This window comes from Branchiostoma lanceolatum, chromosome 1 (assembly GCF_035083965.1).
Source record: "Branchiostoma lanceolatum isolate klBraLanc5 chromosome 1, klBraLanc5.hap2, whole genome shotgun sequence".
Classification (NCBI taxonomy): Eukaryota; Metazoa; Chordata; class Leptocardii; order Amphioxiformes; family Branchiostomatidae; genus Branchiostoma; species Branchiostoma lanceolatum.
The window spans coordinates 14,639,082-14,660,821 of NC_089722.1; the positions used below are offsets into that span (position 1 = coordinate 14,639,082).

Sequence of the window (21,740 nt, forward strand, 5' to 3'; positions counted from 1 at the left end):
ATTGTGAGGCCATATATATCTACATTACATTCTTTGCACATTAAGCACTATGGCTGCATCAGTTGATCTTCATGACCTTTTAAAACATTAACTGAAGACCAATCAATTTTAGCTCACAAGCAATATTGACAGACTTGTACGAAACTGATAGTGATATATATGATAAGACCAAGACCAATGACTACACCATTGAAAATCCAATGAATGTATTCTAGACATCACACCCAGCTGCAAGTGACTCATCCTGGGTTTAGTCATGCATAATGTCAAGTTAAGGTTACGGTAGCGGCGAAACTGACTCAAACAACAACGGCTGATATGCAAAAGATGTGGCTCTTGTCAAAGTAGGTAACAATGTGTGCATGTTGGGAAGGCATTCAATTTTCTCACTAAACTCTTTATAGGGACATCCTCTTGCATAGATTAGAATGTTAAGTGAAGGTGCAATGCATGTTTGAGAAGAATCACACCTCAAGCACCTCATACAAAACTGCTGTGTTACACCTTAAGGTGCTTTTTCTATCAGTTATGCAAACAAATAAAGCATGGTTTACAATGTATATTCTGAAGGACAACAATCCATGCCATGTTTGAACAAAATGCAAACTGGGGCTAGGAACGTTAACACCAATGGCTAGGCTGGCAGTGCTTGAAGTTGAAATACTTTTTTTGGTACATGCTAGATTGCATGTTGGCAAACATTTTACATGCAATTTGAAACATCGACATGCAAAATTATACATATTTTCAGCAGTAAACACTAAGCTCACTAACTGCATCTATAGCATTACAACATACAAGTATACATGTTTCTTCTTCATGATCATTTGGCCCATCTTTATTAGAATACATGCATAACGTTAACTTAACATCCAAAGCTCATATTTATAAGGAATTGTGAGTTCCTAAATACTGTATCTAGAGCTAACATGAAAGTAGTCAATCTAACGTAATTTTGAGGAGATAAAAAATAAATGTGCTGGTACGATTATTCTTGAGATGAGAGAAATAGGAAGATTCAAGCCATACAGCGTGATAGAGTTTGAGACTTCCGCAGTGCGAACAAGATTGCACATTCAAAATATTTCAACATGCATATGCAAATCTTGAAAGGAGCATATGCATGCAAATAGCATGTTGCATGTGGGTATTTATTTTGAGTCCAGGCTGGGATTTGAACTTACTGCCCTGAGCACAATAAGAGGATCTGGAACTGTTGATCAGCAGCAGTGCTATGGTCTAATGATCAGCAGTTCCGGTCTCGCCTGGTCTACTCTAGTTCACTACTAATAAGTAGGTTTATAGGTACATATTTTGAAGTAGTCAGGGTGATTTTATGTTCACAGTTGTTGCAGTGAATCTCACTGTAAAGTCACTACTTACACCACAAACATTATAAACATTCTGTCTCGCATGCATTACATTAGTTAACTACAGCGGCTTCATGTTCAACCGAAAACATCGCAAATGCTTCCTTTCCCCTTCTACCATTGGCCTATTGCATAATAAAGTCCCTGCAAAGGTAGAGTACTTAAAACTTGTAATTATCTCTCTACCTGTTGACCTGTGGTATTTATGCTATACATAATGGTATACCGAGTCGACAGTTCCTAAAACTGGGACCCTGAAAAATCCAACACATGCATGCAAGAGGAAATGAAAGCTCTCGAAAGTAAATCTATACAGAACCTTGTCCCTTATTCTGCTTTCTGAGACTTTGTGACCTGCAAACTCGGCCGGTGTTGTATTGGGAATCGCTTCACTGAAGCGACAACCAAAACAACTGTATTCATAATCACAAGACCCCAGCCGACCCCCTCCCCCTTTTTCCCCATCCGCCCCGTACCAAAATATTATATAACGTCACAGGCTACGAACCAGTCAAAATACCAAATTAGGAACCATAGACACCGTACTACTGTACAACATCAGTTCAAACACTGTTGTCTTTCTGTTCATAAATTCCCATGCCGTGATTTGGACAATGTAAACACAGTCAGCTGACTATGGAAAGCAGATATCATGCCTGAGGAAGTTGGTACAAGCCAAAATTTCCCCACGTTCCTCTGCAAAAATAGACCTCATTCGAGCTCTACTCACCCCCGAATCGGCTCTAGGTTATAGTTCCCGGCTACACAGTCTCCTCTGGTCCGACTGACAAGTTGGAGGGTGAGAAAGAGAGAGGAAAATGTCCAAAACATCGAAGTTTTTATGTTCCGTCGGTGCCACAGGTGCACGGTGGCCGCCATGTTGGATTTTTAAGGTCACATGACGCTGAGAGAGTGTATTACATCATCACCTGATAGTCATGTGGTCCTAGTACTACTCTGTGTGGCGTCCTGGACATTGGACCCTCTTTAAACGGTCTCTGATCTATTGTCCTGTGACCTGTGTTTACCTTTGACTACATAATCTGCAACGAATAGGTCATCTCACTATCAAACAGAGATGTTGTTTCGACTGGTAATTTGCTTGCACTTATGGTATTGTTTGCAAGGTGGCGCGCCTAAACCATCGAATTACCGAAAAAGGCAATGCGTAATCAACACTCAATATTTTGTCCTTGACGCAATGCATGCATATATATGAAACTATATATACTTTTTACAATAACACAACGATCATGTCATTGCAGTGAACTAAAGGACCCTAAGAGTAAACTGTTATAGAATGCTCACCAGTGTACAAATAAGACTTATAGAATACAGACTGTGATCAGTTTTAAAACTTTTATTATAGACTTTTTATTCCACATTCCCGGCATATTAAAGTGTGTTATCAATTAATGAAGACTTTAAAAACGTCGCAGCTTGGAACGTACTATCTTGCTGCGAACAAAAACTATCAAATGTTTAAAGTTTTTGATAACAAGAGCCCGTCGCTTGCAAGTGGTGACAATTACAACCAACCAACCCACTTATGATTCAAAACGTGGGTCACTTCATTTTCCACTGTCTTCAAAAAAGAAGTCTAACCCAACGGTAGTCGACCATAGTTAACATAAAAGTTTCACAGTAGACTAGATAACTATTTCGATTTCCATGTATCTTAGTTACATGTACTTGTTTGCCTTTTGGCATGAACTTGCAATAAAGTAAAGTTATTAATGCAATGCAGCAATACTGCCTCTATGATTCAATTTGTTGTTGTGCTTTTCCCCATTTGCTTTATTTCTTGCAGAGTCTGGTTGAAGATTTCCACGAACTGGTCGCACACTTCCTCGGTGTGTTTGAGCGACAGGTACAGTTTGGTACCCATGGGGTTGAGGAAGACGCCTCTTTTGAAGAGTCCGACCATCATGGCGCGCCGCCTAGCGGCATTCTCCTGAAGTTTCTGCTCCCGATAGTTGTAGACGAGCTTTTTCGTGAACAGAACCTTGGAGACGGAGGACAACATGGAAAGTTATATACTATGAAACTTAATAATGCGTCTTTTCAGCGAAATAGTGATTTGAGTGAAGACAATGGCTATGTGGAATATAAGTCCGAATAGTACACATACCGTGACATGAGAGAACATGCATGAAAATCGCACTGAAAGTTTTCCATTATTGTTGTTTTTTCACACACGAAATGGACCAACAAACCTGTGCCAGAGGCCCGTCTCCGATAACATGACCAGGAATGTCATTTTTCTCTAAACATTCCTTCATCTTGTTCCTCACGTACCTGCCGATACTGGAAAGAGACGCATAAAAGTTGGATCGATAGATAACATTCCTTATCTTGAAGTTTTTGTTAATTTTGACAAAGAAATGTTTCATTGTAATTCGCCGCTTACTTCTTTTTAGATATTAGCATCTAGAAATATACAGTTGTGATTGCTGTAAATCAAAGTGAGTACAACTTTAAAAACATCGATATGCGCTTTAGAGGTAGATGGATGAAAGTTCATATCTTTATCGTTGTCAGTGTCGATAATTGAAAGTTGTTAAGATGCCGTACTGATGCAGGTGCTGATACGTGTCCGGATCCGTTCTGCGGTAGATCTGTAGCGCTGCCAGGGCGGCCGACGCGCTGATGGTGTTACAGCCCAGGGATGACGCCGTCCACACGTAACGCTTGTCTTTCCCCAGTAGGTCCTCGTTCACAATACTGGGAAGAATCCAACATCATTTTCAACTTCGTAATACTTCTTAACGACAACATCTAAAATGTGATGTACTTTTACAAGAGCAATAAGATTTTAACATGGTTCTGAACGATAAACTTTGAGACACAAACTGTTAAAACGTGTCAGAACAGTCAGTTTGTGTACGTTATATTTAACTCTCCAAGCAGTGGTTGGTGGAGAAATTTTTCAGTGATTTATTTTCACACACTAAAAGGACCAACCAGGCCAGAGGCCCGTCCCCGATTACATGACCAGGAAGGTCTCCGGGTGCCGACAGAAAACGGCGCAGATCGATGATAAAAAGGTCACAATGTTCTCCGCCAACCTCTGCTTGGAGATTACGTTATACTGACCTCATGATATCGGCGCGACCCCCAAACACACCAATCGGGTAGCCTCCTCCTAGAGCCTTACCGTAGCCTACCAAGTCCGGGATCACGCCATAGTATTCCTTCAACAAGTGGAAATGCAATATGGTTACGTAGAATATCATAGAACATCTGATAAGACGAACGCATAATCAAGTTGCAAGTTTGCGATATAATTTTGAACCACAATTTCTGTTGAACCTGAAAAGTGTTTTTCAGAATATAGTCCCATATATATATATATATATTTCATACATAAATATATTCCATGTTTTGACCTTACCTGGGCGCCACCATACGCCAGTCGGAAGCCTGTCACCACCTCGTCGAAAATCAACAGAACACCATGTTTCTTGGTAAGCTCGCGTAACCCCTGCAAAAACCCATCCTGCCAAAACAAAATAAAAGGAATTGAAATTACACCTTTGAGTGGGGGCGTGAGTAAATTTCGACCGCGTTCACTTTTCCCCAGCCAGACACTGACCCAAAGTCGTCTTGATTTTTTTTCAATTTTTATAGAAAATGGCATAGTTTTACGTTCTTGGAAACAAGTTGCAAGAAGAGAAAAGAAGAATACGATACACATTTGAACAATAAAGAACAGTAACATACCATAGGGGGAGTACAGCGATGTAAAGGCTCAACTATCACAGCAGCTAGGTCTTCCTTGTGCTGTTCCACGATCTTTGTCGTCATACCGAGATCGTTGTAAGGTGCTACAAGGACGTGGTCCTTCACAGAATGTTCTATTCCAGCACTGGAGGGGTCCGGAGTGGGGTAGTCAAGTAGTCCCTTCGGAAACAGACTGGTCACCCCTATTTCGTTTGCACCATGGTATGCTCCTGGTGAAGTTGTCACATGTTGTTACCAAAGTTTGACAAATCTGTTTTGGTTTATTTAAAGTTTCTTTAACTTTAGAAAAAAGAAACGGGAAAAATTACCTTCGAACTTCAAAACTTTACTCCTGCCAGTGAACGCCCTTGCCAGTCTCTCACAGTACATGATAGCCTCAGTTCCGGAGGAACAAAATCTGATGAACGAAGAAAGTTGACATTTAGGCAATAATGACCGGATCAGAGAGAATTGTAATCCTTTGAACAAACAATGACAAATAATGAATGAAAAAAGTTTCGAGATTTACCCAAGGTGATAGTTACTCAAGCAACTGGATAAATTCTGGAAACGGTCAGACATTTCAGTTAGCATTCACTAAATGCGCCAGTGACGTCGACTGAAAAAATCATTCAAGCGTTCAATAAATGGGATACTCCAAAAACATTCCATTGAACGCTTTAAATAAAACTTTCCAGTCATTGACGAAACGAAGTGTATGCTGTCTGAAACGTCTGACCGTTTCCAAATCTATCCAGTTGCTTGCGTAACTGCTTATTATCTTATTAGCTGGATGTCTTGAGATTTATGATTTTCAATTTATTTGATTACATTTATAAACGTTTTCACCTGAGGTACTCTACCGCTGGACTCAGTCGTTTGATCTCCTCGGCCAGTTGGAGAGACTTCTCGTTGACGTAAGCAAAGTTGGAGCCGTTCGCGGCTTGTTCCGTTACTGCGGCAACGACTTCTTCTCGGGCGTGACCCACAAGGTTCGTCCCCCATCTTAGGACAAGATAAAGGTTTAACAGATGGAATATGCATGCATATGGCAGCTTAAGAAATGATCACATTATTCTCCCTGGAAACCCTTGAATCATCATCATCATCATCACTCTTCCGGATTTATATATACTCCGGTGAGATACAATCAATAAAGTCTTGAGTAATATCTTCAAATGTCGCCATTTTTGGTGTCTCTTGTACTTCAAGGCTTTATACGACTTCTTGGAGCGCCGGATTTATTTTTTTTGGGGGGGGGGGGCGCTGCTTCGCGATTTTCAACGCGGTTCTCTACTGCCGGTCATCGTCAGACTAGCCTAGGTAACATCCTCCGTAGTAACCGCTGGCTGAACCGTGGTTTAATAGTAGCCTCTACCAGGCCCCACGGATTGCTGGGAAAATAGTAGAAATTGGCCAAATAGAGTGAATTGTATGAAGGGAGTCAGCTACAGAGAGAGGGTCCAATATGCAATCCTAGCAGTGAAACCCTGCAGCTGGCAAATATTCTCCCTATATTATAGCCGGCGTAGTTAGTCTGGTGGAGACTAGTTTAATAGCAAGCGAAACGATTGAGCCAGCGGTTTACTACGGAGGATGGTACCCAGGCTACGGAGACTGTTTTGCCACCAAGAAGTCTTCGAAGGAGGCTAGAACTGTCCGAAGCAAAGATGCTTCGTTGCCAAGGATAATCTAGCCTGGTCCCAGTCTCTAGGAGTCGGCTTAGGGGTGTTTTACCGGGCCCATTCTGCTTTATTCAGCCGTTTCTGTCAGCCTGTCGACTTAGCAGCCATGTAGAATTTCGCAGCCTGTCTATTTAAATTCACCCCCGAGCGGGCTAAGCTGTCTGGGCGGGCGGGCATCACTTCCAGTGCCGTTGAGATACCGGGGAGCCTCCGCTGGTATGGTTTCCAGGCTACTGAGGATAACCACTCATTCATGGCGGACCTAGGCAACAATTTGAAGCGGTCAAAATGATTGAACGAATTCTTTGTCTTGATATCAACTCACCCCATGGAAAAGTCCAAATATCGCTTGCCGTTCACATCCCACACATAGCAGTCCTTTCCCCTGGATAGGACAGTCGTCAACTCTATATAAGTTACGAGAGAGAAAAAAACTTGTTTGCAAAGGATTACTGCAATCAATTAATAATGAGGTTATAAACTATAAACTCCTTGCTGTAATATTTAAGACATATAGACTTTCTTTATGATATCTTAAATGCATTTAGCCCTCGTAGGGCATGAATATGCAATATAAACTTCATTGTCGCTGTTATAGATTTAGACTTGAATTTTGCTTGAAATATTTTGTGTAGCTGATTGCCAATCTCGTTTGATTGTTTGTTTGTTTGTTTGCTTGCTTGCTTGTTTTTGTGTGTTTTTTTTAAAAAAGTTTTTAACAAAAGTGCAAACTAGTGCCATGATGGCAAATGCAATGAGACCGTTGCAATGTGTGGTTACCTTTTGGTAAGTTGAATTCTCCATTAGATCCAGCTGGAAACACGGCAAGAGACCTTTGAGCCGCCTGACCTAGTGTAGCTGTGGAGCCATTGGCTATGGCCTCTGGATCCATCGTTCTCGCTTCCGCTCAATGGTTTGTAAACTCCTAACTGTTAAAAAAAGGTGTGTAATCAAATCTTGAATAAGAAAAGTAAATTGAATGTTGAAGCAATCTCAGGAACTTGCAAAAAAAAAGGATGAATCCTCGACAGGTAAACGTTAACTTGCACCTGAACACCTGTGAAAAGCAGTGGTGCGCAAACACCTGTACCTGTATGACCTCAACCTGACCCCTAGAAGACCGCAGCCAAGCAAACCTAACGCATAAAAAACAGTTTGCCGGGATAAATGTGAAGATTTCTCCTCTAAAAGATAATACAATTAATTATTTACATACATTTATTTGGATTTTATATAGATTGTACGTCATTTTTTCCCGGAAAATCCGAGAATCGCAAAGTTTATATACTGCTCGTGTTGCTGCGGTGCAATTTAGCGTTGCTGAAATATGAAACTGGCGCGCACCACAAAGAACGGCCGCACCGGCAGAAGACGAAGATGTGGTCGCAAATTTGCTTCCATACATCTTCCAATGTAACTTGGATAGTTCTGGGGAAGGCCTAAGGAACAGCTTGTCTGATGGACGTCCAGAAAAAGGACATCGTTAGAGGTATATTTTGACTCTGAATCTCCGAGTTTCTTGCACCCATGTGGTCTCTGCACGTTTGCCCAAGTAACGTGGGGAGGGGGGGCGGATGATACTTTGGCTCGGAGAGTTTAGCTCGCTTCCAACTTTTGCAGACACTCTTGGGCCTTAAAATTTTTAACGTGGTTAGATGTTCATTACAGATGTCCTGACTATGTTATCACAATCTTCTAGTTCTAGGTTCTTAGGTGCCACTCTATGCAAGCGCTTTACTCCAACAGAGGAGTGTTGATTAGTATCCTATCAAGATCAAGTTTGTCCATATCATGTGTACAATATGTTCTGTTCCCTTTCACCTTGTAGATGAAGCCCATTTTGCAGTGCCTGGGAAACCTCCCCTCCCCACCGCAAGACGACAGTATGAGAAGAGGGGTTCTCTCCCCACAAGTGAGCTGGCAAGGGCCAAACTACCAAGGTACAGTTGGATAAATTATTACTTAATTTTTGTCAGACAGAACCACAGCTCTTTTTTCTTTCAATCGTATGCATAGCTATTGTACCATGTGTATGAGTTAAGCAAGTAATATATGAATTATCATTTAAGACTGTAAGCTTTCGGTAAATAGTGGTAAACTGGAACAATCCAAGTGTTGTGTTTTCAGCACTGGAACAAAGAACGAGACTACTGTCATTCTTGATTTGTTAACTAACCTAATTTTAGCTAATTTAACGGTCACTAGTCAACCTCTTAAATGTCATCATCGCTTTTATTTGATCACTAATATTTGAGACAGTGATGTTTGTTCCCACCGTTAAAGATGCTCTATGTAGGATTGGTGCGCTAAAACGTAAAACAAAAAGTCAAGTTTCCAGCTATATTTTTGCACAGTTAGATGAATAAACCCTACCATGTTACATATCACCAGTCAGGAAGAGGCAGTTGGGCGATATTTCGCCATGCGAGCGCGTTTGAAAGCTGGGGACTTTGTTGTTGCTGCACGCGCGCGCGGGGCGTCCGCCATCTTTGTTCAAATTTCCGGATATATCCGATTACGTCCGAGTTTGCCCGAACCTGTCCGGAGATTAGTCACGTGGTCTACCGTGACCTTTCACCCGTTCTATTTTTACCGTGGCGCGGGATCTCCGATTTTGCCGGCTGTTTACTTGTTTTCGTCTTGGTTTTCGTGATCGCCTGCCTTCGATTTATTTGTGAAGATGGACAGACGGCCCAAACGACGAGCAGCCAACGCAGCACGGGAGAAGTTCCAAGCATTATCAGAGTCAGAAAATGACGAGGTAACACATGTCTGATCATTTACTTTACTACGGTTTACTTTTACTAGTAGTTTTAGGGCATAAAGTTCGATATTGTTGTTGTTTCTTCGGCTACATTGGATCATATGGACCTTGAAAACGTTCGGTCAAACGTCCGTTTTTCATCGAGGCCAAACAATATAGAACAAATATATTATCTGATGTTTCCGTCTTCCTCGTGTACAATCTTATTTTTCTTACCACAATGTTGGTCTGGCTACATCTGGTTCCTATCTAATACGTCAAGCCTACGTAGTCTAACCTAACTGTTACACGTAAACAAGCGGATTCCTTTGCTATTGTTGAAAGAAAGGTGCTAAATGTAACAGCTGATTGCAAACGTACTTTATTTCACTTTTTCTGCTTCTGTGTCCCAATTCAACGTTTGGAAATTACATTCCTGAATGTGTAGATCACTAAACATCTGTTGAGAAAATGGAAAGTTTACATCCAATGTTACCGTCCGCTCGTTTTGTAACGCGAACCAAGGACGCGTGAACGAGCGCATTCCTTTGCTATTTTGAATTTGAAAGGAAGCAAAGGTGCTAATTGAAACAACTATGGCCGATTCTGCAAGCGTAATATGTATTTTTCATCTTTCTTCTACTGTGTCCCAAACCAACGTATGGAAAATACAATTTCAGACTAATTAAATATCTCTTGAGAAAAATTGAAAACTAGAAATTGGCCAAATAGAGTGAAGAGTATGCTAAGAGAGTCGGCTACGGAGAGAGCGTCCAATCTGCCATCCTAGGAGCCTGCAAGTGAAAGCCTGGCAAATATTCTCCCTATAGCCGGTGGTTATTTCGGTAGAGGATATCGGTTGACGGTGTTTCTGAGAAATTACGGTGGGCTAATCTGTATGTAACTTTTGTGGCAAGTATGTCATCACGAGCGAAAGTATATGTACGCTATGTTACATAAGCAGGGCATTTGTCGTCGAGATGTCAATCACATTCCTCTACTACCGAAAGAAAGCTGGAAAACGTGTCTAGGTTGCATAAAAACGATATGATGCATTGTGTTCCTTTATCCAGGTTTCTAGTGATGTGGTGCCTAACGGTAGCGGTGGTTTTGTGGTGCGTGACAGCGACGATGGTGATGATGTGGTGCACGGAGGACTGTTCCAGCGATGGAGGGGGGAACGCCTAGCAACGAGTAATGCCCCCTCTAACCTGAGCCATGACGGTCGGCTGGACCCGGCACGATCACCTGATCGAGCAGAACTAGTACAACGGCTGATGAGTGACGTGACCGCGGACATGTCTTTGAGCAACAGCTCTTCCTCCAGCTCCGACTCCGACATGTCAGAGCATGAGGTTAGTGGGGGTCGTCCTGTTGGACAGGGGGCAGAGGGGGCAACCCCAACTGTCACCGGACCTGTTCAAGCACCTGTCGTGACACCCACTCCAACAGCCAGGCGCACCTACAGAAGGCGGAACACTTCAGTTGGACAGGGGGCAGAGGGGGCAACCCCAACTGTCACCGGACCTGTTCAAGCACCTGTCGTGACACCCGCTCCAAGAGCCAGGCGCACCTACAGAAGGCGGAACACTTCAGTTGGACAAGGGGCAGAGGGGGCAACCCCAACTGTCACCGGACCTGTTCAAGCACCTGTCGTGACACCCGCTCCAAGAGCCAGGCGCAACAACAGAAGGCGGAACACTCCTATCATGAGGCAACAGGACAGGGAGAGGATCGAGCAAATACGATCAAGACGGAATGAAAACGCGAAGGTAACTTTGGCTACAATACTTAGTAATTGGATACATAATAACCCTGAATAGATAAATTCATGATATACACATTACTTTGCGATCAGCGTTGTAAAGTTTCCTTTTTTTTATCTAAGGTGAAGATAGACAGGATGACGGAAGCTCAGGCCAAGTACGTTTTGTACAAGGTCCTGGAGCGACAGCCAGGCCTGATACTAGACATCACTGTCATCATAGAAAGCAGTGGAGGTGACCAAGACGGCGTCGGTGCAGGTGTCGTCGGTGCAGGTGGCGCTGCGGGTGTCGTCGGTGCAGGTGGCGCTGCGGGTGTCGTCGGTGCAGGTGGCACTGCGGGTGTCGTCGGTGCAGGTGGCGCTGCGGGTGTCGTCGGTGCAGGTGGCGCTGCGGGTGTCGTCGGTGCAGGTGGCGCTGCGGGTGTCGTCGGTGCAGGTGGCGCTGCGGGTGTCGTCGGTGCAGGTGGCGCTGCGGGTGTCGTCGGTGCAGGTGGTGCTGCGGGTGTAGTCGATGGAGGTGGCGCTGCGGGTGTCGTCGGTGCAGGTGGTGCTGCGGGTGTAGTCGATGGAGGTGTCGCTGCGGGTGGCGTCGGTGCAGGTGGCGCTGCGGGTGCGGTCGGTGCAGGTGGCGGCGGGGCAGGTGGCGGCGGTGACGTCAACGCCGTACCCCCCGAGTGGTGTACCTGTGGCCGCTGCCAGGACATGCCGTCCGACGTGGAAAAGGTGTGCTGTGGGGGTGGACGCGACAGCTGCACTTCAGAATTACCTGTAAGCCATCAAGTCTGTTTATCCACAAGTTTTGATCGTACATGTACCCATATTCATTTTCTTTTTAACAAGAAACATGCGGATGGGATCTGATAACGAGGTTTTGCTACGATGTACAAGTAGAATACCATCTCTATTCAATACTATCTCTCTAAGAATAGCTCTCCAAGTATTTCATTGCTTATCAGTCCTTTACTTTCTTCTTTCAGGACATCGATCTGCATATCCTTGACCCTGGGATACTTACACTAGCAAGGCTATACAGAAACGATGTGTTTGCACTTGAGGACAGTCAAGAGCCAGGGCAAGACAACAAGGAATACAGACATGCTGCATACAGACAGTTCATCTTATGGCAGCATGGGAGCCTGGGGGCAGGGAACAGAAGGGTCATCCCTAGTTGCTGTGTGTGCAAAATCAGGCGACGGTTCCCTGACCCCCATGGCCAGTACATAGGCTTCCGTCCAAGTAGAATATAAACGTGAAGTAGAAGTAGTTGTACATAGTAGCAGTGTTCGTATCTAGTATATTTGAACATGTTTCCGAGTGGAATCTTGACTGTATACACCATACAAGTATCTTATGAAGTTTATACAAAGTTCTAGTTCCACATAGTAGCAGTGGTAGTATCCAGTATATATGAACTGGAGTCTTGACTCTAACTATACTGCATACAAGTATCTTATGAAGTTTATACAAAGTTCTAGTTCTACATAGTAGCAGTGGTAGTATCCAGTATATTTGAACTGGAGTCTTGACTCTAACTATACTGCATACAAGTATCTTATGAAGTTTATACAAAGTTCTAGTTCTACATAGTAGCAGTAGTTTTCAATAGTAGCAGTTGTAATATCCAGTATGTTTACACAAAGTTTATATAAAAAGTAATTACATTTGCTGTTCAAACAAAACATGATTTTTATACTGTATAATACCAGTCGTTACAGCCAACTGCTCATTACTGAGCAGAATGTAAACATGAACTAGTACTTTGCTAAATAGAATATAAACGTGTGATAGAAGTAGTTTCAAATAGTAGCAGTGTTAGTATATCCAGTATATTTGAACATGTTGCTGAGAGGAGTCTTGACTCTAACTATGCAGCATACAAGTATCTCATGAAGTTTATACAAATACATTTGCTGTTCAAACAGGATTTTCATACTGTATACTGTACTTTAAGTATAATTTCAGTTGGACAGGGGGCAGAGGGGGCAACATAACAAACCATAAAACATAATAACATGCATGGTAAAACATCTCGCAGATGAAATACAACGCTTAATCAAAAAGTAAAATAATCAAAATGCATTCCAAATATTGTATGGAAGCCTGTCTGATCACCCAAGTTATCATCCGGTCTGGAACACCGGCATCAAACACCAGTATCAAACACTTATAAAACATCATCCCAGTCCAGGTATGACATAAATAAGATCATTACACACTATTCCTGCACTATCCTTGACCTGTGCTGCTCGACAAGCTGAGCTGTTGGTGGTGGAGGGTGCCTTGGCAGTGGACCCCGCCTCCTTGGGTCGTTCTCGGACATTGGCTGCGTTCGGCTCATGCCTCTGCCTGAGTCGATCCTCTCCGCTACAATCCTGCTTTGCAGCTCTGGGATGTAGCTGTAGTCCTTGGGCACTTTAACGTTGTAATAGGTCCACCTGTCCGACTTCTTCTGGAAGGACCTATGCTGCCTAAAGGTATAAAGTAGTAACAGTAGATTTCAGTTACCTTCAAGTCCACTTCAAAGAGTGTTCAAAAACCTAGTTAAATAACTTATAGATAACTCATGTAGACACAAACATGTACATTCTCTGCATATTGAAATCAGACAAAAATGTAAGTCTACAATAGACTTCTGTTAGGAATAGTCTGTAAGTGGGAGTATAAATAGAGGTGTGAAAGTGCAATTAAAAGTCAGATAAGGAGAGAAAACACATCCACATACATCACTTCTCCATCACGCTTCCTCTTTGCCACCGGCCGGTCTTTGTGTCTGTTGTAGTCGATGGCTGCCAACAGACAGCGCGCCCCATACACATCCGGACTGAAGGCGAACCTCTTCGAGGCATACATCAAAATGTGATTCTGGAAACTTTCCAGATGAGATGTCAGCCTAGAACAAAGCAGCAAATGAAAATGATTTTCTTTGCAAAGCAAACATTTGCCCCAGAAAACACTTGATAAGAATACATGACTTTCCCTTTCTATGACAAAAAAGGCATATTTATCAAAACCTGTATCTAAATATGTCATCAGACCCACCTGAAACGCAGAAACTTGTGGGCTGTCTTCAGCCATCTCTTGTTGAGGATGATGGCTGCCAGCTTCTGGTGGGGTGCAGAGCCAGAGACAAGCCAGGTTGTGGTCCTGACCTCGGTCTCACTGATGGGGTCGTGATAACACCCACCCAGGGTCCATGTGTGCTTATTGCAGACATGGTTCAACACACCTGCCCACATTGCCTGGTGACAAGAAGCTCATATTTTACTACTTGTTACACTGAAGAAGGTCCCCTCAAAACATAAACACAATTCAATCATGAACAGTCAATTAACATTTGCAAACAATGAAGTTATCTACCACACTTTAGATAGGTCCCCAGGGTGGTCATCTTAGACAAGTTTGACTGTAGTTATCTATTCAACAGATGGCAAGATATAAAATGTTTTCTGTTCAAAGAGTTAAAACTCAAAACTCACCAAAAATACTTCAAAGTCCCTCCCAGATTTCTGGCAGCAGTACCAGAAGTGGTTAACTATGTGGCTAGCCCACTTCTTCAGCTCAGTGCAGCCCTTCTCTTGGCCAGCCTAATTCAATAAAAAGAGAGAAAAACAGTGTGCTGTAATTGCATGTCTTGTTGTCTCATTCACTCTTAGTAAGAATACCTCCAGCAAGTCCATTGTGCCTCATTCAATACAACAGTCATGTCGCTGCACTTCTGCGTACTCTTGTGCCACAGGACACAAACAGAAGTAAATAGAAGGATGTAATATTGCTTCTGAAATGTTGATCATGCCATTGCTACTGCATGTGAGTGAAAAGGATGACAAATAAAAACTTACTGCCACAATCTTCTTCAAGATGTTCTTGGCACCATGCCAAACATCGAGAGAGTGGAAGATCCCTTTCCTCCCATACTCTCCTGTGTCAGGACCTGTTTATGAGAAAGATTGTATTTTGATTGTTTAATGTCCTGTCTGCAAATGACTGTTATCACAGATACATATCAAAATTCAGTTAATAACTGTCACGGTTGTCATAGCCATAGTTTTGTCATTGCACGCAAACATAAGACAGAAAAGTGACATCATGCAACAGAAAAATACATCAAAAGTCCCACTGTACTTACGCATTAAGACACTGATCTGGGGGTGTGCATCAGTGCACACCTCCTTCACAGGGACACGTTCTGCCTCCATTTTCCCCATCATTTTCTGGAAGGCTGCCTTCTCTGTCCTGGCAGATACCCTCTGTGTCTCGCGCTTGTCAACCACCTCCACTGACACAATCGCCTTAGTGTCGTTGTCCATGGTTGTGTATGTACAATACTGGGCGCAGTGTCCAGGGGAATCCATACGCCCATCTCCTGTGTAGAATAGGAGCAATGTTGTTTAGCCATTATCATTCAACGAATCTATTTTAATATTACATGTCTTGAATGCTATGCATGAGGGAATTAATAGGATAGATTTGCATAAACACATTAAAAAGAATAGCCACGAGGCAAGTGATATTCCTGTCATAGTCATAAGTAAAGCTAATGTGGACTGGAGGAACCCATGACAGCCCAATTTCAGGTACAAAATAATAATAATTACCAGAATTGCAACAAAACAAAGACAACAATCAGCATAAACACAGCATAGAAATAATGATGGCTTATATATAATTTTTCAGATGATGGTCTTACTATCAAAATAAGTAACATACCCAGTAGAACAACGTTGTCCCTTCTCTTCAAGTCACGTAAGATGTTGTTGTTCTCTTCTTCCCAGTACTTTTGTATGGCAGGCACACAGTACTGTTTCTGTATGGCATAGAATGTCGACGGGCCAACACACCCCATGTTCATGAACTTGAACATGAGGTTTACCTTGCTGTAGTTGTTACCCGACAACAGGATGTTTGATGCCAGCATGAAGTCCCCTCCTTGCATCGAGTACTTGAATCTGGGCTGGGAGCACCATTTCTCCTGAGGATGGCCTTCTGCACATTTCTGAGTGACAAGACAATAGGACATGTAATGACGTGTTTAACACCTCATCTAAGTTGGAATACAGCTAAACCCCAAAAGACTGATGCTGGGGAAACAGACAACACATTATGAGCTATTAGTAAGGACATGCTGACAAGTTGAACAAAGACTACATAAGTAAATATGTATGTCTATAAACAACAGACTTACCCATGTCAGGATGATCCCACTTCCCACTGACTTTGTTGTTGGCTCTGGAGTGACTTCGCTGGAACATCCTTTTTCCTTGCATATGTTGTACGGTAACCTTAGGAACCGCACAAGTGCAAGCAGACACTCTGTGTAGACGATGCTACACTTCATGCCCACAAGGTCCTTTGGCTCTTTTATCTGAAGTTGTTCTGGCGTCTCAAACTGGAAGTCTTCTGTTGTTCCCTCTGCCACTGACTGGTCATGCGCAAAGACTTCCTCCTCAGGAGTAATGATGGGAAGTGTCCTCATATCTTCATTCAACTTTCTGTATGAAGACCTACAACACATTGGATAGAAGTAAGATATTTTGAAGAAGTCTTTGGCTTGAAAACGAAATAATCATCCATGGCAGAACTTATGATGGGAATTAAGAAAGGACGTAAATATATAAAAAAAATGATACACGCTCAGGACACTATGATAACTCAGAACACACCTTAGTCTCACCGGGGGAACCCACTCAGGATCACACTCCTCCCAGTCATCATCTTCCTCACTCCAGTCCTCATCTTCACCTTCTCTCAGTTCCCCAGCGTCACTTATCATCTCATCTTCATCTATCCATTCCCCACGTTCTTCATCATAGTACTCCACAGATATCCTTGAGGAAACATGACAAATACATGTTCAAATATAAACTTGAAAACAAAATCACATGTCATGCGTTCCAAGTATGCATCAGTGTGGAGGCTTCAACAATTTGAACAAATCACACATCGAAAAGACAAAGAACAAATAAGGGGAATGAGGAAGGAAAATTAGTACAATAATAGCAAAAGGGTAATAAAGAATTCTTACCGACTGTTTTCTAAGGCATTCATATCAGAGTCATCCACATCATCCTCATCTGTTTCTGACAGCCACCGAAACTCACCCCTGCAACAAAGATGTATCATGGTCACGATGAGTGCTGACTTAGCAGAGATACATGTATTGTTCTCCCACCTTATATACAGCACTATCAGTCTGCTATGGTTTACACACATATGTCACAATAACATCAAGCAAATTTATTCCATATGAAATACTTTTCTGAATACTTACAGAACAGAAGTAGTTCTGTCATGTTCGGAGTCTGAAGCAACACTTGACAGATGACCAGCATTGAGGTCAGGTGGCTGTAATACTGTCTGTGGACTGGATATCATTGCCTGGTGAGTTGGGGTTTGTGGTGTGGACTGTGGGCTGTGAGGTGGGCTTGGTGTCTTTGCTGGGCCTGGGGGGCTGTGAGGTGACCTGGGCTTGTCCTCGTTGTTATTGTGCTTGTTATAGCTGTAAGAAAAAATAGTGACTGAAAGTTATCAGATGGAAATTGAGTAACACTATTAATATTATACCCGGATTAGGCACTGGTTATAAGATTACAACTCTCTACCATTTTGTATGTACAACATTTACATCTTTGAAGCACAGGGAAACTTTTTCTATAAACTTTTCTCTATTCTAAGGTGAAGCAAAACATTCAGAAACTTCCACATATTCTTCCATGGCACCTACATATATTGCTGCACAGCACCATTATATAGCTTGCCACTTTCAATATTAAATGAAAAAAAATTTGTATATACATGTCAGAAATTCTGAACTTTTAATCAAAGTACACATACACACAGATTTGGTGCCACATGGTAAATTACCGAGAGATAACAGAAAAAAATACCCACTACAGTCTAGTAATATATTGCACAATTTTTGAATAAATGTGCATAAAATTTCATCGGGTGTCATGTAGAGTTCATGTAAATATAAATACAAATAAACATCGAGGAAATCCAGGCGAGTTGTGAACCATGCACGGTTCGGTCGTCGTCACAACAGAGTAACAAACAGCGCGCTCAAAATGGTTGACATTTAGAATGACAAAGGCCGCATGTCTCATGTGCACGCCTCGAAAACCCTTTGATTCTTACCCATCCCATTGCCACAAAAATGCATTTCTACATCTAGCTATAACATACGACGGTACAAACTGAAATTGATCAAACTTGTGTAGTAGGATTTACTGGGTAAAGAACGCATAATTTACCATGCACCGCTGACTCATTTTGGTGTAAGTGCGGTGCAGAGGGGCGCCCGTCTTGTTTACGTATTTATCTGGCCTCCGGGAAAGAGACATATACGAAAATAAAATCTAGGCAAATCACTTTCGACATAAACGAGAAGTCGAGGTTGATCGGTGCAACTCATAGCGTAAATTGAACGAATGCACATGTGTAAAATATGACTGTATAAATACAAACTCCACAAACCTGTCGATCAGTAGACGAGCAACAGCACAGTCTGTCCAAACTTCCTTTGTCTTCTCCTTGAGCATTTCCCTTATGTTCTTCCAGTCTTGATACGACTCGAGCAGGAGGATACGCGTTTTTCCTCTTGCTTGCCTCTTCCTTTTCGTGGTGGAATCAGTCTGCTTACTGCGACGCTTTCGCTTCGGGCCAGCACCATCGTCCTCACTCCCGCATGGGTCCGCCATTTTGTTTCAGAGACTCGGCGGATCATGACGTCACGCAAGATTCCCGAAGATTCCCGACCGAAAACCGTTTCTTTTTGAGTTTTGAAGCTGTCTACTTCCGGGTGGTGTCGCGGAAAGAGCGCACCTCGAGCGGACTGTTTGTTATCCGTTATTATACGTTAGAAATATGAAATGATGACAGAAGTATGTTGAAAAGTGATAGTAAATGAGAATTACATCAAGATATCTGTTATATATCTGATATTCACAATATTCAAAATTTTGGCGCTCAATCCTACATAGAGCATCTTTAAAGATGCTCTATGTAGGATTGGTGCGCTAAAACGTAAAACAAAAAGTCAAGTTTCCAGCTATATTTTTGCACAGTTAGATGAATAAACCCTACCATGTTACATATCACCAGTCAGGAAGAGGCAGTTGGGCGATATTTCGCCATGCGAGCGCGTTTGAAAGCTGGGGACTTTGTTGTTGCTGCACGCGCGCGCGGGGCGTCCGCCATCTTTGTTCAAATTTCCGGATATATCCGATTACGTCCGAGTTTGCCCGAACCTGTCCGGAGATTAGTCACGTGGTCTACCGTGACCTTTCACCCGTTCTATTTTTACCGTGGCGCGGGATCTCCGATTTTGCCGGCTGTTTACTTGTTTTCGTCTTGGTTTTCGTGATCGCCTGCCTTCGATTTATTTGTGAAGATGGACAGACGGCCCAAACGACGAGCAGCCAACGCAGCACGGGAGAAGTTCCAAGCATTATCAGAGTCAGAAAATGACGAGGTAACACATGTCTGATCATTTACTTTACTACGGTTTACTTTTACTAGTAGTTTTAGGGCATAAAGTTCGATATTGTTGTTGTTTCTTCGGCTACATTGGATCATATGGACCTTGAAAACGTTCGGTCAAACGTCCGTTTTTCATCGAGGCCAAACAATATAGAACAAATATATTATCTGATGTTTCCGTCTTCCTCGTGTACAATCTTATTTTTCTTACCACAATGTTGGTCTGGCTACATCTGGTTCCTATCTAATACGTCAAGCCTACGTAGTCTAACCTAACTGTTACACGTAAACAAGCGGATTCCTTTGCTATTGTTGAAAGAAAGGTGCTAAATGTAACAGCTGATTGCAAACGTACTTTATTTCACTTTTTCTGCTTCTGTGTCCCAATTCAACGTTTGGAAATTACATTCCTGAATGTGTAGATCACTAAACATCTGTTGAGAAAATGGAAAGTTTACATCCAATGTTACCGTCCGCTCGTTTTGTAACGCGAACCAAGGACGCGTGAACGAGCGCATTCCTTTGCTATTTTGAATTTGAAAGGAAGCAAAGGTGCTAATTGAAACAACTATGGCCGATTCTGCAAGCGTAATATGTATTTTTCATCTTTCTTCTACTGTGTCCCAAACCAACGTATGGAAAATACAATTTCAGACTAATTAAATATCTCTTGAGAAAAATTGAAAACTAGAAATTGGCCAAATAGAGTGAAGAGTATGCTAAGAGAGTCGGCTACGGAGAGAGCGTCCAATCTGCCATCCTAGGAGCCTGCAAGTGAAAGCCTGGCAAATATTCTCCCTATAGCCGGTGGTTATTTCGGTAGAGGATATCGGTTGACGGTGTTTCTGAGAAATTACGGTGGGCTAATCTGTATGTAACTTTTGTGGCAAGTATGTCATCACGAGCGAAAGTATATGTACGCTATGTTACATAAGCAGGGCATTTGTCGTCGAGATGTCAATCACATTCCTCTACTACCGAAAGAAAGCTGGAAAACGTGTCTAGGTTGCATAAAAACGATATGATGCATTGTGTTCCTTTATCCAGGTTTCTAGTGATGTGGTGCCTAACGGTAGCGGTGGTTTTGTGGTGCGTGACAGCGACGATGGTGATGATGTGGTGCACGGAGGACTGTTCCAGCGATGGAGGGGGGAACGCCTAGCAACGAGTAATGCCCCCTCTAACCTGAGCCATGACGGTCGGCTGGACCCGGCACGATCACCTGATCGAGCAGAACTAGTACAACGGCTGATGAGTGACGTGACCGCGGACATGTCTTTGAGCAACAGCTCTTCCTCCAGCTCCGACTCCGACATGTCAGAGCATGAGGTTAGTGGGGGTCGTCCTGTTGGACAGGGGGCAGAGGGGGCAACCCCAACTGTCACCGGACCTGTTCAAGCACCTGTCGTGACACCCACTCCAACAGCCAGGCGCACCTACAGAAGGCGGAACACTTCAGTTGGACAGGGGGCAGAGGGGGCAACCCCAACTGTCACCGGACCTGTTCAAGCACCTGTCGTGACACCCGCTCCAAGAGCCAGGCGCACCTACAGAAGGCGGAACACTTCAGTTGGACAAGGGGCAGAGGGGGCAACCCCAACTGTCACCGGACCTGTTCAAGCACCTGTCGTGACACCCGCTCCAAGAGCCAGGCGCAACAACAGAAGGCGGAACACTCCTATCATGAGGCAACAGGACAGGGAGAGGATCGAGCAAATACGATCAAGACGGAATGAAAACGCGAAGGTAACTTTGGCTACAATACTTAGTAATTGGATACATAATAACCCTGAATAGATAAATTCATGATATACACATTACTTTGCGATCAGCGTTGTAAAGTTTCCTTTTTTTTATCTAAGGTGAAGATAGACAGGATGACGGAAGCTCAGGCCAAGTACGTTTTGTACAAGGTCCTGGAGCGACAGCCAGGCCTGATACTAGACATCACTGTCATCATAGAAAGCAGTGGAGGT

At 43.0% G+C, this 21,740-nt stretch overlaps 4 protein-coding genes and 2 long non-coding RNA genes across 7 annotated transcripts in view; 1 reads left to right on the top strand and 5 right to left on the bottom strand.

The window, feature by feature from the left end:
* The window catches only part of LOC136436605 (cation-independent mannose-6-phosphate receptor-like), a 42,610-nt gene extending 40,333 nt beyond the window's left edge, over positions 1-2,277 (bottom strand). Inside the window, exon 1 of the mRNA XM_066430725.1 lies at positions 2,101-2,277. Coding sequence (XP_066286822.1) covers positions 2,101-2,249 — 149 coding nt within the window. The 5' untranslated portion in view covers positions 2,250-2,277. The remainder of the gene's footprint in view (positions 1-2,100) is intronic.
* A 442-nt stretch (positions 2,278-2,719) lies between these two features.
* Positions 2,720-3,671, bottom strand: LOC136427903 (uncharacterized). The gene is made up of 2 exons (XM_066417129.1): positions 3,587-3,671; positions 2,720-3,375 (listed from the first exon to the last, which is right to left on the bottom strand). Exons 1-2 carry the CDS (start codon positions 3,650-3,652, stop codon positions 3,136-3,138), a joined length of 306 nt encoding a protein of 101 aa, XP_066273226.1. The 5' UTR covers positions 3,653-3,671; the 3' UTR covers positions 2,720-3,135.
* Positions 3,672-3,907: 236 nt separating this feature from the next.
* LOC136444206 (glutamate-1-semialdehyde 2,1-aminomutase-like) lies at positions 3,908-6,423 on the bottom strand. The gene is made up of 7 exons (XM_066441749.1): positions 6,413-6,423; positions 5,943-6,098; positions 5,423-5,511; positions 5,094-5,323; positions 4,765-4,869; positions 4,467-4,564; positions 3,908-4,094 (listed from the first exon to the last, which is right to left on the bottom strand). The coding sequence occupies exons 1-7, from the start codon at positions 6,421-6,423 to the stop codon at positions 3,908-3,910; spliced, it is 876 nt and encodes a 291-aa protein (XP_066297846.1).
* A 677-nt stretch (positions 6,424-7,100) lies between these two features.
* The window catches only part of LOC136436720 (uncharacterized), a 72,765-nt gene continuing 58,125 nt past the window's right edge, over positions 7,101-21,740 (bottom strand). The window contains exons 1-3 of one of the 2 annotated variants that reach the window (XR_010756073.1): positions 7,828-7,880; positions 7,559-7,707; positions 7,101-7,185 (exon numbers count right to left, since the gene is read on the bottom strand). This is a non-coding gene — a long non-coding RNA (uncharacterized lncRNA). Of the gene's footprint in view, positions 7,186-7,558; positions 7,708-7,827; positions 7,881-21,740 lie in introns of those variants that run through there. The other variant, XR_010756074.1, reaches the window with a different exon arrangement.
* On the top strand, positions 11,772-14,526 carry LOC136436619 (uncharacterized). The gene is made up of 2 exons (XR_010756062.1): positions 11,772-12,054; positions 12,264-14,526. It is a non-coding gene; the product is annotated as an uncharacterized lncRNA (long non-coding RNA).
* Positions 12,564-19,236, bottom strand: LOC136436616 (uncharacterized). Its single transcript, XM_066430753.1, has 12 exons — positions 18,760-19,236; positions 17,555-17,782; positions 17,309-17,386; positions 16,947-17,111; positions 16,469-16,787; positions 15,994-16,279; positions 15,413-15,649; positions 15,126-15,217; positions 14,763-14,870; positions 14,326-14,525; positions 14,009-14,176; positions 12,564-13,754 (listed from the first exon to the last, which is right to left on the bottom strand). Exons 1-12 carry the CDS (start codon positions 18,981-18,983, stop codon positions 13,502-13,504), a joined length of 2,358 nt encoding a protein of 785 aa, XP_066286850.1. The 5' UTR covers positions 18,984-19,236; the 3' UTR covers positions 12,564-13,501.

Coding starts and splice junctions, on each gene's coding strand:
- LOC136436616 (XM_066430753.1), bottom strand. CDS start 18,983: ATGGCGGACCCATGCGGGAGTGAGGACGATGGTGCTGGCCCGAAGCGA. Junction 17,783..18,759: donor GCTCGTCTACTGATCGACAG/GTTTGTGGAGTT, acceptor TTTTTCTTACAG/CTATAACAAGCACAATAACA. Junction 17,112..17,308: donor AATGCCTTAGAAAACAGTCG/GTAAGAATTCTT, acceptor TGTTTCCTCAAG/GATATCTGTGGAGTACTATG.
- LOC136427903 (XM_066417129.1), bottom strand. CDS start 3,652: ATGAAGGAATGTTTAGAGAAAAATGACATTCCTGGTCATGTTATCGGA. Junction 3,376..3,586: donor GAGACGGGCCTCTGGCACAG/GTTTGTTGGTCC, acceptor TCCGTCTCCAAG/GTTCTGTTCACGAAAAAGCT.
- LOC136444206 (XM_066441749.1), bottom strand. Junction 5,512..5,942: donor CCAGCGGTAGAGTACCTCAG/GTGAAAACGTTT, acceptor TTCGTTCATCAG/ATTTTGTTCCTCCGGAACTG. Junction 4,565..4,764: donor TGGCGTATGGTGGCGCCCAG/GTAAGGTCAAAA, acceptor CACTTGTTGAAG/GAATACTATGGCGTGATCCC.